Raw genomic sequence first — 17198 nt, 5'->3', positions numbered from 1 at the left:
GACCCCATGCAGACACAGCGCCAGGAAACAATTTTTCTGTGCGACAGCTACCCTTCCCAACACCAAAAACTGTGCCGATGCCTCACCCTGATACCGATGAATGTGTTTGTGCAAAGTCATTTGCTCTGATGCTTAATTATGTCGGCCCTGCCAGGCCAGCATTCAAGTGCAGTGGAACAGTCCTGGCTCCATAAACTCATTGGCTCTAGGGGTGTTCGTATTTGATGCACAATGGCATTGGTCTATATACACTTTTGTTATATGAATTTGGGGGGTGAACTGCAACAGCTGAGACCAGTATGAAGATATAGTAGGTTGAACCATGGTTAAAAGTGCAGTTAGCAGGATTATTAATAGGGTCCTCAAATTCAGTAACATTGATAGCAGTTCCACTGCATGGCTCTCCACTTGTGTTCCACAATCCTTCTACTGCTTTTGCAGTTTGCACCACATTGCTTAAATATTGAATTTAATGCCCTCACTAGAGCGGAGAATTTTGGCTCGAGCCCAAAAAACCAAACCTAGGACCAGTCCTATAAGGCTCAGGCGTAAACTTGGACCAGGCCCAAGGAGGAGGGACGGATACTAGGTTCGGTCCCTCGTCCAGGGCCCAAGCCCAAGCCCAAACCCCTACCCCTATTTCATTTAAACCCCTAGCAAGTATCAATAGCCCCCACTTTATATGAAATTGACAATAAATATAAGGGTTAAAAATAATTTTACAAATTAAAGGGCTAAATGATATTATTGAGGCCCATAGGACTAGTCCGAGCTCGAGAAATCTCGTGGGCCCAAGACTGAGTCCTTGAGGATTTGGGCCCGAGCCTTCAAAGCTGGTCCCAATTTGGGCCCAGTCCTTGAGGGCCCAAATTTTTTGTAATAATTTTACATAATGACTGATGCTTGTGAAATAGTAACTTGTAATGGGCATTGAAGTTCAAAATATCACATCAACTAGAGGTAATTTCATCTCTAATCTCTCATTACAATTGTATTTGTCCTCAATTTGATTTAATTATTGAATAGAAAACAATATATATTGATGTTGAGTTTTTTTATTCTTTTATATTTTTTATCAATACAATAATAATATTTCAAAGCAGAAAATCAAAGTGGACAATTATTCTTCCTTTTTGAAACTGCAAGATAGTCCACAATTTGTGGGGTGAAAAAGACCACCAAAATCAATGTAATTATTAGAAAAAGTGACCCTTAAATGAGAGTAAACTAAATATAAAGATAATCAAAATTTATTAAATATAGAATTAAAATTAGGACCTAAATTATTACTAGTAAATAATTTCTTGCATATAAGATTTTTTTTTTTTCATTAAATTAAAAGACAAAATTATTGCATATATAAGTTAACTTTTGGAATATGAATTTTTTTTTTTTTTTTTTTTTTTTAAATGAGAATATCCTCAGGAAAATTGTAAGGATAATTTTCCTTTATATATATATATATATATATCAAACTTTAAATTCTTTGTCAACACAATTCAATTAAATCATATGAAAGGTTCATAAATAGTATTACAAAATCAAAGAGTTAAATGTTTCTTTCCTAAGATGTCCTTGAATAACAATTTCCTTCTTCAAATATCTAAAGTAACAATTTATTCTTTGTTGTCAGTGTTCCGTCAAGGTTTTGATATTCAATTTAACAAATCAATGATATAATACCTAAGAGATAGATGATAAAAAGCATAACAACATATTGACGACAAGGTGATAAATCGGTTTTTCAGATATCTTGGGGGGTTTTATTCACGGAAAGCTCATGGGAAATTTTATAAAACCCAAAATTAAATTAAAAATAAATATATCATAATATTTTGATATAATAATCAATATTTGAAACTATCCAAAAATATCAGTATTAGCCTTCATCATAATTGTTGAATGAGACTAATATGAAAACATATTCTAAAAGTTTCTAAATATGACCTAATGGGATCTTCATTTCTATGTTCCAATTAATTCAAAAAGTATGACTAATTAAGCCGTTTTATTGATACGAGAATCGCACCAACCCGAGTGATCCGATTGACCTTGGTAAAATCAGAACCAATGTGTACGTGATTAAAACTAACCAATAATTGTATATAAAAAGTGCATAAATGTAAAGAACACAATCAATTTTTAAAATAATTCAGCAAGTTAGAACTTAAGCTTACATCGACTGTTTTCTTATTGCTTTAGAGAGCTTACAAGAAATATGTAATGCCTAGAACAATTTGCTAACCCTTCTCTCATCGTTGGAGGGGGTTTATATACAAGTTTGTAAAGAAGAAAAGAGAGAAACTATTGGGATTGCAATCAAATTGGAATTGCAATTTCGATATTCTCGTGATTGTACGCTAAGATCGCATCATCATTGTTGTTGATCTAAATATCCGAGATCTGAGATTATATATGATTTGTCGAACAATTGTCAAAGTTGGTTGCGACTAGCTTATGCTGAGTCAAGCTATATCTCAATGAGCTTATATTGGGTCGGATAAGTGTTGAACCGAACTAATTATGAATCGAACTATATCCTCGTGGGATTCTGACTTTTCCGAGCTTGATGGAAAAATCACACACAACTCCTTTTAAGATGACTAAATTAATGGTTTAGAATAAAAAATTTAATTTTTTTGAGCAATAATATTAAAATGATGTGCTAAAGTTAATTTTTTTTTTTTTAATGTGATTTATATAAAGACTTCCCTAATACAATTCAATCGTATATAAAACAAATAATAACATCTTAAAAAAAAAGGATTACCTATTATTATATGATGACCTCAATCTCATATGTATGGAATTCATTTGTTCAAACAATATTTGGTAAGAATTTTGCAATTTTGTTTATCATTGTTGAGCACAATGTGAAATGAGAAAACTGTTGGATGAAGATGTTTTCACACTTTATATGCACTCTAAGATTAGTTCTATTGATATATACTGTAAGTTTTAAGATAAATTTCACTATCATTTCAGAGGTTTTTCTACTTGTATGGAGATTCCAGTTGTTTAAAATTTTCATTTCCCTGCCATAAATGAATACCCTAAGACTGTAAGACATAATTAATATCTAACAAATGCAACTCTAGCTGAAACTATGAGTAGCCTAATATTTCATCACCTAGCCCATATTTTAGCTCAAATATTAAGCCTTACCTCTACATATAATTTTTTGAAGGAAGATGGTGGATATAATAAAATGAAAGAGTTTGCTAGGTATGAGTTGGTGTGCGTGACTCGCTGTCATTTTGGAAAATTCAAGGTTGAAGACTCAATAGTTATTAAGTCCAAAAGCAGTTAAACCTATCAGAAGAACGTTTAACTTTGAAAATTCATAAAAACTCTGCGGCATTAATAATTATTCCACAGTAGAGCTTTAGCTTTGGCATTCTATACTTAGGGAAGGTTTCATGCATGTTGCCAACATGTAATTAGTTAGTTAAATAGAAAATTAATTGTTGACTAAGACTAGTAATTAGTCTAATCTTATTCTGTTCATGGATTTTGGCGCTAATGCTCAAGTTGGGCTCGACTTTTAATGAGACAAAAAGAGTATTCAATTTAATAATTCATCCTAATTTTTGGTTATATAAAACTTATAAAGACAAAAATGTTTTATATAAAGACGAAAATACCCCTATTTCAGTTGGAGAAAATGTACTAGATTAAAAGAGAATATATACTTTTTAAATGAAATGTTTATATATTTATTGTGAAAATTTGATAATAATCGAAAGTTAATGATACGCTCCTAAGACTTGATTCAATAATAAAATTCTCTTAATATTAAGTTGTAAGTATTAATATAAAAGGTTGGAATGAGTAAATATTTATTAACTCATATAGTATAAATTTTAACTAATTTCATTGGCACGAGGAGTTTTATTGTTTTAAAAACCTCAGAATTTATTTTTTTTGTTATTATATCAAACTTCAAAAGGATCAATGCATTTCAATCTAGAAATGTTTGTTTCACATTGTATTATAACATCATCATACTTATCCATAAATCAAACAAATTTTTATTATTTTTTAGTTGTTAAAATAATTTAATCAAAATACATTATTTTTATACATAAAATCAAACAAAAACGCTATGAAACGATCCCATATAAACATATAAACGCACTCACTATGCATAAAAACTTCATATAATCCCTGTTAGCAAGAGAGGGTTATTTTTGTCTTTATGTAGTTATATGATGGCTAGACCTTGGTCAAACATGATATATTTATTAAACCCCTCAGAAAATTACAATGTATCCCAAAACGTCTTAAAATAACTAGTTCACCCCGTCTTGCATGTGAATATAAATAACTAGTATCATTGCCAAACTTCCTCCTCCTTCTCTGCTAATAAAGATGAATTTCAAACTGAAGCCGCTTCCTTCTTCTTCTTCTTCTTCTTCTTCTTCTTCTTCTTCTTCTTCATCTTTCGCTCATTTATTCTGCATTTGCTTCATTGTTTTCCTCATCTTACAAGAATCAACTGCTCAAACTGCCACTACTGATCCTATTGAAGGTACATTCTCTTGCTCTTCTCTTTTATCGAAAAAAAAAAACTTAGCAGAAAGTAATTCTTAAAAGTGCTTTTTGATTGCTGAATAAGCTTAGTTAGCCGCATATCAAGAAATTGTTCCTTTTTTTAAAGGTTTTTTTTGGTATTTTTCTATTGATTATTTGTTTATTTTCCTTTCACAAAAGAGAAAATATTTAGTTACCGTAACTGGTTAGTTAGGAAGAAGATGATATATGAGGTCCATTTTATTGTTGAAAGTTTTAAATAAATTGTCACATATATTACCTTGTGTGACCTGACAACCGAAAGCAAACCATAAATTTGATCATTCTGGAGATAATAATATACCCTTCTAATTCAATATGTTTGAAGGTCCTAAAATCTTCAATATAGATATTTTATATTTGGAGGTCCTAAGATCTTCAATATAGATTTTCATAAAATTTAGGTGAGAGTTTATGATGTTTGGTGGGAGAGAAAATGAGAGAAAGCTGAAGAGACACAAGATGAGAGAAAAATGTTATTTCTATTAATTAAACCAAAGTCTCCTGTGAAGTTACAATTTATATGTACTCCTATTAACACCATAAGCATATGCCAGGAATGGTATTAATTTGCTAAGTTAATAGGAACAAAATTATTAAAAAGATCGTCAATAGAGGTAAAGTGTTTTAGAAACAGATTACTAGCATTCAGAAAATTCCCAATTAACTGTAATTTGTCATTAAATTTAATAATAATAATAAAAAAAAAAAACTTAATTATTCTTCAACCAATCTGAGGAAAAACAAAAACTAACAAGAAAACAAGCCCAACACCAAACCCAATGCTTGTCGCTATTGATTCAACCAAACTGGAAAAATGGTTGGTGTTGAAAGCATGTGTGTTTGTTCAATGCGTCAATGTGAATGAACTAAAACTGTATAAAATGACAGAATGTTGTTATCAACATTTTTGTATGTATTATCAAGTCGGTGGACTAAAATACTATTGATAGGGACTAAAAAGTTATACTGGACTAAATAGTACTTAGATCGAATCTCAGGGATTAAAATTTATTAAAAATTTCTCCAAGATTAAAGGTTTTACTTAAGAAATTTGAAGGATAAGAGAAAGAATCTATAAGATTCTCTGCCATTTGGTCCGCTCGGCTGGTGGAGGAAGCTGTGTGAGGGGTGTGACGGATTGGATGGGTAGGTTGCGACGGGTGGGACGGCGTGTGGTTGCCGGAACGGTGTGCTACGACTGGAAGATAGGGGGAATGGGTGGGTCTACGACGGCTGAAGGTGGTGGCAACGGGTGGGAGTGCGGCTGCTGGAGGTGGGCAAAATGGGTGGGGTTCGACGGGTGGGGATTTTCTGAATATTTTGTAACTTCAATTCTTTTTTAATCAGTTTTAGAATATACATAGTATCTTTAACATTGAACGTTAGATTTGAAATTTATAGCTTTAATGAATTTGTGTTGTTAATATTTAAGTTTGCGTGCATTGCTATCAACTGGTTCTGAAAGTATTTATTGGTTTGGTTTGGTGTTGTGGACAGTGAAGGCATTGAATTCAATATTTCAAAAATGGGGTGTACTTGCACCACCGGGATTATGGAACATAAGTGGAGAGCCATGTACTGGAACTAAATGGGAAGACCACGCTTTTTCCATCGTTTGTAACTGTAGCTATAACAATAATTCAACCTGCCATATTACCCACTTGTAAGCTCTCTTTCTCTCACCAAATCTTGGAAAATTTCATTTTTGAGTTGTTTCAGTTTGCTAAAAATACATGCAAATCATTTAAGTTCCGAAAATTCTTTGATATTGTGGTAACCTTCCCTAGATTATGTGTCTTTTATCTAAGCCAAAACAGTGCAATTCTGATCAGGTCAAATTTTAGGAGAGATGAATGAAATTTTGCCTTTAAGTTGCTAATAGAATTGGATTTTGTGTCAATTAGTCAAATATGGTACTCCTGTCTGACTCTGGCTTAGAGAAGTTTGAAGCTGAGATTTTTTTATTTGTTTTTTTGGGGTTGAGCGATGCTGTAAGCCAATACTTTGACCCAACCAAATTGCTACTTGAATAACTTCATGACTTGCAAGTGCTGGCTGGAGAAACACAGCTACAGATGATTGGTTTTGGTACCCTAGAATTATAAAAAATTTACAACATAAAACTTTGAAGATTTGTGGAAATAAAATTAGGAAATAAAACAATAAAATATTCTTATCTTGTTTGTAAAGTTAATGGCTTCATAGAAAAAAAAGGAAAACATCATTTCTGGACAAAGCATTTAATGAGGTATTTTATTTTTCAGGAGAGTATTTGCACAGGACAGCACTGGAGTGATTCCAGTAGAACTAACATCTTTGCAATATCTCACACATATGTATGGATTCCTTTTCATTTCCCAAATTTGATTCATATATATCAACTTTGACCTTTATCATTTTGAAATTAGTGGACAAATATTTTATTTTACTTATTCATCATGATGAGAGGTTTTGATTTGATAATCTTTCCGTTTTGAACTTTGTAGCGTAATTGATCAAAATTACATGTCTGGCACCTTGCCTGCTTTTATTGGAAATTTAACTCGGTTGACATATTTGTAAGTATTTAAGGATACCTTTATAATTGGAAGTGTTTACTTGACCTTGATTTTCTTTTTGGCATAGTTTTGATTATATGTCATTTGGATAAATGACTTTGGATTTTGCTGCTAATTCTTGTTTGGTGGGTCTTTGCCTCTTTGTGTATTATTGTCTTCTTGTGTCCAGGTCAATGGGTCACAATGTATTTTCAGGGTCTCTCCCAAAGGAGCTTGGAAACCTTAAGGAGTTAAATTTTCTGTAAGATTGGAATACTTTCTCCTTTTTCTTCTTTTCCAGTGACAGCTAGATTGAGTTAAAGTCTATACAATTATTTTTATGAAAAGAAAGCATAAATAATAATCATATTCTAGATGGACATGCTATTGTCTATATTAAGGCCATTGTTTAGAGTGGCTGATGCAGACTCAAGAAAAGAAGTTCTATTGTTGCTATTATATATATTTTAAGTTAGGAATTTACAGATATTACTTGCTTTAAGTTATATTTAGCATTCTTATATTAGATTTTTATATTTGAAAGAATGTGACTCGTTAAAGGTAGATTTCCAGTTTCTGTTCTATTTAGGCTATTATAAATGTGGACTGATTAAAGCAAGAATATGATGTAAGTGTTTTCTTCTCTCTAGTTTCTTCTTGCTCTTCTTATATCTTTTTTCTTTTTCTCAGTAGTACTCTGTAAAATTTTTATTCTATTTCTCACTGATCTCTTTGCTTCAATCTAATCTCTATCTCCTCTGGACAACTATATCATGGTAAATGTATCCAGTCTGACACTAAAGGATTTGGTTTTTGTTAATTAAATGGATTACAATTAGCACTCTTCATGCTAGAAAAAAAAAAAAAAAAATGTAAGTCTTGAGATAGAAAAGTTTGCTATGACTCAATGTGCCACAAAGTATGTAAGAAAAACTGAGTCACAGTTAAAGCCATTGTTTGCATTGTACATAACTTGAAATTACATTCATCTGTAAAGCCCCTTGAAAACTGAATTGATCGTGACAGAATTATGAGCACTCATCTAGCATGATGTATTCACACACAACGGTGATCACTGAAGTGTTATACTCTTCTGATATATGTCATGCAGAGCTATAGGTTCTAACAATTTCTCTGGAACACTACCTCCGGAATTGGGTAACTTAGCCAAACTAGATCAACTCTATGTTCCAACTTCTTTGTTCGAATATTTTTATCTATTTATTTTTTAAAAACAGCATTGATTTTCACACCAGATACTCAGGTCTTATGAAATTATGAATTTTTTTATTGTGAATTTAACAGTTACATGGATAGTTCTGGAGTGGGTGGTGAGATTCCCTCAACATTTGCTAATCTTCAAAATATGCTAATAACGTAAGGAAGATCCCTATCTACTTATGGCATTCTGTTTCTTCTCTGCTTGGAGATTACCTTTGTGTCTAAACTAGCCTTACAATTGGTGATTTTTAAATTTACAATTGGTAATTTTTAAATTTCAGGTGGGCATTTGATTGTCCTCTAACAGGCAAAATACCTGATTTCATTGGGAACTGGACCAAGCTTATAGCGCTGTAATATATTAAGAACTTTTAGATATTAAAAATGTGTAACATGAATTATTGCAAAAGTTATCTTTAGCTATGCCTAGATTTTAGCATTCTGATTTTTTGTTGACTAGTCTGTCAAATTTTTCTGTAGGAGATTTGGAGGAAACACTTTTCAAGGTCCTATACCATCTAGCTTTTATAACTTGTCCTCATTGAGCGTCCTGTGAGTCTATCTTAAATAACACTACACATTCCAACTCTCCGTATAAACTATCTAATACTAACTCGTGGCATGACGTGATTGAAGAAATAAAAATTAAAAATAATTAAATCGGTTTTAGTACACGATGTAACAATCATGTAATACCATATCAGTTGGTATAAAAAAGTTTATATATATATAATAGGTTCGAGAGCACTTCCAAATGTATTAATATTTATATTAATCTTCACACGTATAACTTTCTCCTCCTCTCTCTGGAAAGATGGCTCGTATCATTGATGTTTGAATTAATTGTGTAGGCGGATCACTGATATATACAGCGGGAGCTCCTCTCTTGATTTTATAAGAAATATGACGAAGTTAACTGAATTGTAAGTTACACATACTGCATTCAGTTATACACATATCTAACTTGGATTTTCTAATTGTCTTCTCAGCTGATTCATTTTGACAGTAATCAATCATTTTTATCTCCCTTAGATCTCTAAGAAATGCTTTGATCATCGGTAACATTCCATCTAACATTGGAGAATATCTAATGTTAAAGACTCTGTAAGTTAATATCAGCAACTAAACCTCAATTTGTACTCTTTTGAGTGTTTCTCTTCTTTTTAAATCATCTTTTTTCTCTTTCTGCAGGGATTTGAGTTTCAACCACTTAACTGGTCAAATCACTAGTGCTTTGTTTAGTATTGATGCTCTTACTGACTTGTAATTCTTTTGACATTTCTCTCCATCAATTTCAAGATTTGAGTACCTAGGTTACTTTTCTCATTGCTTCTCTTCTACTCTTTTCCAATGGTCAGGTTTCTTCGAAACAATAGTCTGTCAGGACCTCTTCCTTTGCAAAAAGGTGTAAAACTTCAAACCATGTAAGCCTTCCTATTATATCATGTCCAATTAGATAAATTTTATACTCGTGTTTTGTCGTATCTGCCTTGAAATTTGTAGAGGCTCCAGTCTTGAGGAACTTTTGGTGCCAAACTCTGAATAAGTTGATTAATTAGAAAATGATAGAAATAGTAGCATTTCAATTCTCATGGGACTTCCTTTCATATCCTACAAAAGATGCTGTAGGTTATACTTCTAGATTTTCTGACGTAGTACATGTTTCTAAGTGTTTTCTAGAGAATTGTTTCCCAACCCTTTGTCACTTTTGAGGTGGGAAATGGCAAAGACACTTGTTTTTGGGAAGATAAATGTTTTGGGGATTTTAGCTTGGATCAATCTGGCCTCTTCTTTATAGATTGACCCATAATAAGAGAGTCAAAGTTTATGCCTATCTTGACTCTTCTTCCCCACATGGAAGCTGGAACTTAAATTTAAAAAGAAATCTGAAGGAATGAGAGATTGAAGAATTCACAGAGCTTATGGGGCTGCTTGACAATGCTTCCATTTATGAGTCAAGAGAAGATAAGAGGAAATGGAAGCTTGATTCCTCAGGCTACACTTGCAAATCCTACTTTCAGAAGTTATGTGAAGAAAGCTTAACACTTGAATTTAAACATTGCAACTCAATATGGAAGGCCAAAGTTCCTCCCAAATTTCAATTATTTGCATGGATTTTGGTTCAAGGAAAACTCAGTACAGCTGACATCATCCAATTAAAGTATCATCAAATGTGTCTCTCCCCTCGTTGGTGTGTTATGAGCAAGAATAATGCAGAATCCTCTGACCATTTGTTCCTCCACTGCCCAATGGCTTCACGATTATGGGCAAAAGTTTGTTGTGAAACCAATTTCCATTGGGTTACTCCGAGATCTTGTTATGATTTACTTATGCAGAACTCTACTTTCTTTGGTAAAGGAAAAAAGGCCAAGACTCACAATAATTGTGTGATTCTTGCACTTTTGTGGGTTATTTGGGTGAAAGAAATAGAAGGATCTCTGAAGACGGTGGGGGAGAAGAAACTGAATTCTATGGGATAAGATCAAGTTCTTGGCATCTCTTTGGACCTCTGTCTCAAAAGACTTTGAGGATACCTCTTTTTTCTTTATCCATCTTAAGTGGTTAGCAGTAATAAGATAATTCTGGTTTTTAGGACTTGTCCATGCCATGGTATCTCTCTTTTTTAGGTTTCTTTTTACACAGGCTCTTGATACTACTTGTAAAGCTTTAGCCCCTTTTTAGATGGGCTACTTTTGTGGGAGTGGATTTCTGATCTACTTTCTATGTTTTTTTCATTAATATACATTTCTATGTTTCCAATCAAAAAAAGAAAAAAAAAAATCACGAATTTAGTTAATCTGTATTTTTTATATTAACCACATTTTGATATGCATGTTCTTGAGTATGAATATAGCAACTGTACACACATATCTCTAGTTTCATCTTCTTAAATGCTTGCAATTGAACCATGACGATTATGTTGTGTTTCTACTTAGAAGTTGAGATTTAAAAAAAAAAAAAAAAAAAAAGGCAGAATTAAAAGGCGCTTTTCCTATGGATATTTATTTTTGAATTAGGCCACTGACAATTATCATATGTGTCACTCAGAACTCTTTCATACAAGGTTTTCTATAAATGCATTCAATCCATTTCTTCTAATTCCATACAACCATGGTTTTGGCCAATTTGATTTGACAACTAATTGATAAAAGCAATCGAATTCTTTACTGACTTGTTTCTTTAGTCAGATATATATGTTTTCAACTCACTGTTGTTTATCATACTATTTCCTGCAGAGATTTATCTTACAACTATCTATCAGGAACTTTTCCCTCGTGGATGACTACTGTTGGAATGCTGTATGTCTCTCAAACCATGATAATTCCTTTGTCTGTCTTCATTTTATGGAATTAGTGTAGGCATTGTGAAGCTCGCTTGAACTCTCTTCCTTGTTTCTTTAATTTATAATGGTTCACATGATTGCACAAAAGAATCGATGAAAAAATTTATGACCATCAGGCCAATTAAAAAGAAAAGCAGATGACTGTATGGGAATCTATTGAGCACCCATCTTCATGGCCAATACTTATCACTGCTGGTAACCCAGTGTCCCTTCCTTTTTGGCACTCAAAAGAAATAATATCGTGGGACTGAATAATGCCTGTCTAATGCCTTGTTGTGCTTTAATTTCCATTCGTAAAAAAAGATCACTCAGAAAAACCATTTGGCATTCCATGAAGGCATAGCTCATTTCTGATGTCTTTGTAATGTGGTCAACTATTCCTCAAATTATGGTTCACTATATTTTAAAAATGTCAAACATCCTTGCATCTCTTACTAGAATGCTTCAAACTTTTACATATAATTGATCATTTCAATCAATTGTATAGGAATTTAGTTGGCAACAACTTCACATTTGACAGCTCAAACAGCAGGTGAGTAATAATTTCCTTTGTAATGATAATAATAATAAAAATGATCAGATTTTGCTTTGCAAAAAAGGTTCTCGCTTAAAGAAGAGAAGACAAGTAGTATAAAAACTCCTCAACAGAACATGCTGCTTTTTGAATTTTCAATAAAGATGACCAGTAATGTTCTCTGTACTTGCCAGTCTTGTTCCTGGATTGAACTGCCTCCAGAGAAATTTCCACTGCAATAATAATTCTCCTCGCTGTAAGCTGCTTTTTAGTTCCTTTTGTATTATTTACTGTACTTCCATATTACCTTATTCTTTCTGGATTATTTTCCTTAGTGTAGATGCTGCTGTTTTATTTATCAATCTGATAGTGCTCTGTATAATTTTGTATTGCACTTTGATGTTGTACACATGTAAGGAACATGCTTCTGAATGTCAGAGCAAGATCCTATAGTAAGAAGTGAAGCTAGCATGCATTAGTGGGCTTAATACAATTTATTCTCTCTCACCTCCTCTATTGTTAAGAAATCTATGTAGATGTAAACATTGATATGGTTGATGATTAGTAAAAGAGGTTCAAAGAAATTTCATAAGATAAAGGTTTAATAAAGCTCCTGCTCAGTGAATGCGTTAATTTGGTTTTGATAGGAAACTTAGATATGTCTAACTACTGTGAAAAAAACTTAGATAGTGGATCAGTTATCCACTACTACAAAAATAACCCATCTAAAAAGATTAATTAAGAGATACGTTCAATAAACCGTTGATGTTGAGGGCAAAACTTTTTAGACCCCACAAAGTGCAAAAAGTACCAAGGCACCTCCTGCCGTTTGTTTTTGGTGTTAAAGTTCATAGAGAGGAGGGTAAAATAGACATTTCAAAACTAGTAGAATACAAAATAATTTTTTTTAATTTTATTAAAAAAATGAAAGTAAAGTAAGGAAAAGGAATTTGAAAATGTTTTAATTGCAAATAATTTGTAGAAAATTAAAAAAAGATAGAATTTTTTCACTAAAATTTATGAAAAAATTATAATAAATGTTATTTTTTTTTTTTTTTATTTTTTTTTTTTATAAGTATACATATTTGTGGGGATTACTCATGGTACATATTTTTTTTTTTTAATAAGATTTTAGATTAAGGGTTTGTTTTTGAGCTAAATACTTGGGATTTTAGGTTTAGGCTAGGTTTTTTTTTTTTGAGTTAAATATTTGGGATTTTAGGTTTAGGTTTGTATTGTTTTGGGATTTTTTTAAAAATTTTTATTAATTATTTTATCTTTTTATTTAAAAATGAGTTCTTTTATTTTATTTTTTATTTTTTTATGAAATTTAGGGATAGAATAGTCAAGTCTGAAATATAACTATGGGCAAATTCTGATTCTATTGGTCAAATCAGTCTAACTCTCACATTTTACGGAAAATCTAACATAAGGGGACAATGTGGTAGTTTTTTGCTTTTTGAGGGGCCTAAGTGTTAGTTTTGCGAGTTTCAAGAGGTGCCATTGGCATTTACCCTAAATTAGTATATTCATTTTGACCTAAAAGGTTTAATATACCTATTGACCTTTATAAGAAAAATAAACAGTTAGAATTCTACCTTCAGCGGTTGGGTTCAGTGGTTAAGACCCTTGACTTCCAAACAAGAGTGCTAAGTTTATGTCTTATATGCTACTAGTTTCTGGAGTGCCAAGTTTGGAGGATTTGATGTTAACCTCTGGTTTCAAACTCAATGATCATATAGGAGAGGCCAAGGGATATCTGTGTACCAAACCCCCCACCCAGTTAGAAACCATGCATTGGCAATGAACTTTCAAGTAAAAACCTCTCCTTCAACCTCCATGTCTGAAAAATTAATGTATTGCCATCTGTTTTAGTTTTATTTATCCAGAATGATTGTATTACTTAGTTGAATACTTGTACTCCATGAATTTTGTCTGAATCTTTGCTGTAGGAAATTTGGATCGATGTTCTCATTAAAGCTTTTATTTTACTGCTCAGGTTTTCCACCAACTGTTGATATTGAACAAACTGTTAATATTGAGTGAAAGAAGAACCAGACTGGGTTGATTGTTGGTATTGCAGTCACGCTTGCAATTTTGGGGTTCATACTGATATTTTTAGTTTTCTATACGAGGATGAAAAGAGAAAACAATGATGTGGAAGGTAAGAGCACCATAGATTATTGTAGTCATAAAATCTCTGCTACCATGTTTCTTGTAAAGATTTTTGTAAGAGAAAACAATTTGGGGTTTACACAAGATTTTTGTAAAGATCTAACTCTATTGACGTGGACACCTAGTCTACCTTTGTATCTCTATTCTCTTTTTCAATATACTGGTTTTTTATCAAAAGAGGAAAAAAGGAAAAGGCGGGGTGTTGGGTGTTATTCCATAACATAGGCAAAGCTGCTGCTGTATTGTATCTCTTGTACTACAAGTCCTTCAATGTTCTGTGATCTAATGTCTTGCCTCAATACATAGTGCTACTTGGAATGGGACCTAAGCCAAAATCTTTCACTTATGCTGAGTTGAGATCTGCAACAAAAGACTTTGACCCTTCAAATAAGCTAGGAGAGGGAGGGTTTGGACCTGTGTACAAGGTAACTATGTCTTACATTTACAAGTTACAACCTATAGATACTGGGAACTTCGGTTGTGATGGATTATATATTATGCAGTCATAGCTAGAAAATATAACAGGAAAACTAGGTTGAATTTAACTTTCGGATTTTCACAATGGAGCAGATATAATTTATGTTATTAAATCTGGTGCTACAGGGTATGCTTTCTGATGGAAGGGTGATAGCTGTGAAGCAACTCTCACTAAGATCCAACCAGGGGAAAAATCAGTTTACTAATGAGATCGCTACCATAACTGCAGTGCAGCATTGCAATCTTGTGAAATTGCATGGATGCTGCATCGAAGGAACTAGACACCTCCTTGTTTATGAATATCATGAAAACAAAAGCCTTGATCAAGTATTGTTTGGTACGAGGATGCTGATGTTTAATAATCAACCTTAGTTTTATATTTTTCTACCTTGGTTTTCTTGCCAGCAACTGAAACATTAATGCATGTGATTTTTCTCCTATGATCTCGGTCAATTATTAACTATAAGTCTTGCTGTATCAAAATCAATTTTTATGACTAAAATATTTTAACTGAAACTAAGTTTAAAGAATGAAACATTCATCTTGCTTGAAATATGCATTTTGTGAATCATAATGATAATGACTCTGAACAAGGTAGAGAACTATAAAATTAGCTAGCTATACTTCTAAGAACAAGCAACAGTTTTTCATAGAGCTGATTGACAATACTTTAATAAGCTCCAAATCATTCCTAGACATACATTATTCCTGAATCCTTAATTTTCCGCTCCAATAACTTTGGAAGTTCTTAATGATTGTGCCAACTTTTCTGCAGGAAATAGGGAGTTACATCTCGATTGGCCTACCCGGTTTAATATATGCTTGGGAACCGCAAGAGGTCTAGCATATCTTCATGAGGAGTCAAGGCCAAAAATTGTGCATCGAGACATCAAAGCAAGTAATATTTTACTTGATACAGAACTTTGCCCCAAGATATCAGATTTTGGATTGGCAAAGCTGTTTGATGATAAGAAAACTCACATCAGCATAGGGGTTGCAGGGACCATGTAAGCTCTTTCAATCATTTCTTGATTACCATTCTTCCTAATTGCTTCGTTTGGAATGTGCTGCAGAGTGAATATGATGTAATTTATACACGCTATCATGGTAGTTACCATCAATACCCATCAGATCTGTATAACGACAACCAAATAATAATTATATACTGTTTGAAGAGTTTATTAACCGTTGAGAGTACTTCTTGTGTCTTTATTGATAGTCACCCAGTCATAGATGCTAGAATAATTTGATAGAAGTAGATATATGATGCTATTGCTTTGTATTTTTGTAAGATTTTCTAAATTCAAAATGCATTCACATTGTGAAGGCATGGGCGCATAGTACGTGCCTTACTTTCAAACTCGGTTTGACAACAATCTACATGTCCAGACAGACTTTTGATTTTAACCTTTACAAACACTTAATTGTCTTGCAATGGCTATCTAGCATCGGAGTATGCAATGCTTGGGCACCTGACAGAGAAGGTTGATGTATTCAGTTTTGGTGTTGTTGCTTTGGAGATTATCATTGGAAGAGCAAACTCTAGTACTAACTTGGATAGGGAAAAGATTTATCTTCTCGAATGGGTGAAGAAAATGAACTTGAATTTTGATTTGTTTTGGTTGCTTTCTTCTAAGTACTGTAGTTAAAGAAAAACGTATTCTTTTTTAATTGTCTATATACTATTTCTAGGCCTGGAGTCTTCATGAAAGTAACCAAAGTTTGGGGCTGATAGATCCCACATTAACAGAGTTCAATGAAATCGAAGCTTTAAGAGTAATAGGAGTGGCTTTCTTGTGCACTCAAGCATCACCAATGTTACGGCCACCAATGTCACGTGTTGTGAACATGCTTGCTGGAGACAGAGAAGTGGGACCTGTTACTTCGAAGCCAAGTTATTTGACTGATTGGGATTTTAAGGATACAACAAATAGCTTTATGAAGGGAGATACTGTTACAACCTCATCGAAAAGAAGTTACAGTGAAAAGAATAATACTGATATTTGCCCAAAAGGTGCCCCGTTGCTCTCTCCAGTAAATGCCAGTCAGCTCAGTGACATAATTGCAGATGGGAGGTGAGAAATTTTTTCACTCAATGAAACTGAGAGAATAATACTGCTTCTAGCTTTTGTGCTGCCAACGACAGTCCGTGCAACTAGTTAAACTTATTGGTGTTGGCAGCATTTTAGAACGCCAAACTGTTTTAGGAAGTATAATGTTTTGAAGTTATCCTCATATAATTCTAGATGATGAATTTGAAGACCATGCAAGATGTGTAGAGATAAAAATTCACAATATTTATTATTATTATTATTATTATTATTATTGTGTGTGTGTAATATCTTATCTGCCACTT

General features: G+C 32.8%; 2 protein-coding genes across 2 annotated transcripts; both read left to right on the top strand.

The window, feature by feature from the left end:
• The first annotated feature begins 6192 nt into the window (after positions 1–6192).
• LOC116128596 (probable LRR receptor-like serine/threonine-protein kinase At1g56140) lies at positions 6193–9621 on the top strand. Its single transcript, XM_031414344.1, has 9 exons — positions 6193–6238; positions 6840–6911; positions 7062–7133; positions 7303–7374; positions 8418–8489; positions 8615–8686; positions 9185–9256; positions 9366–9437; positions 9525–9621. Exons 3-9 carry the CDS (start codon positions 7081–7083, stop codon positions 9598–9600), a joined length of 489 nt encoding a protein of 162 aa, XP_031270204.1. The 5' UTR covers positions 6193–6238; positions 6840–6911; positions 7062–7080; the 3' UTR covers positions 9601–9621.
• A 70-nt stretch (positions 9622–9691) lies between these two features.
• Positions 9692–16921, top strand: LOC116128474 (probable LRR receptor-like serine/threonine-protein kinase At1g56130). Its single transcript, XM_031414194.1, has 9 exons — positions 9692–9757; positions 11570–11632; positions 12385–12446; positions 14190–14354; positions 14672–14790; positions 14969–15179; positions 15618–15849; positions 16278–16428; positions 16535–16921. The coding sequence occupies exons 4-9, from the start codon at positions 14327–14329 to the stop codon at positions 16919–16921; spliced, it is 1128 nt and encodes a 375-aa protein (XP_031270054.1). The 5' UTR covers positions 9692–9757; positions 11570–11632; positions 12385–12446; positions 14190–14326.
• The last annotated feature ends 277 nt before the right edge of the window (positions 16922–17198 follow it).

This window comes from Pistacia vera, unplaced genomic scaffold, assembly GCF_008641045.1.
Source record: "Pistacia vera cultivar Batoury unplaced genomic scaffold, PisVer_v2 Contig200, whole genome shotgun sequence".
In the NCBI taxonomy this organism is placed as follows: Eukaryota; Viridiplantae; Streptophyta; class Magnoliopsida; order Sapindales; family Anacardiaceae; genus Pistacia; species Pistacia vera.
The sequence above is the reverse complement of the archived record's forward strand: the minus strand, read 5'-3'. Positions and strand labels throughout refer to the sequence as shown.

What these genes read in the sequence shown, in the direction of transcription:
- LOC116128474 (XM_031414194.1), top strand. Translation starts at nt 14,327, where the DNA reads ATGAAAAGAGAAAACAATGATGTGGAAG. An exon ending in CCTTGATCAAGTATTGTTTG is followed by an intron (nt 15,180 to 15,617) that starts GTACGAGGATGC and finishes ACTTTTCTGCAG; the next exon opens with GAAATAGGGAGTTACATCTC. An exon ending in AGATTTATCTTCTCGAATGG is followed by an intron (nt 16,429 to 16,534) that starts GTGAAGAAAATG and finishes TACTATTTCTAG; the next exon opens with GCCTGGAGTCTTCATGAAAG.
- LOC116128596 (XM_031414344.1), top strand. Translation starts at nt 7,081, where the DNA reads ATGTCTGGCACCTTGCCTGCTTTTATTGGAAATTTAACTCGGTTGACA. An exon ending in CTTCAAAATATGCTAATAAC is followed by an intron (nt 8,490 to 8,614) that starts GTAAGGAAGATC and finishes TTTAAATTTCAG; the next exon opens with GTGGGCATTTGATTGTCCTC. An exon ending in ATGACGAAGTTAACTGAATT is followed by an intron (nt 9,257 to 9,365) that starts GTAAGTTACACA and finishes TATCTCCCTTAG; the next exon opens with ATCTCTAAGAAATGCTTTGA.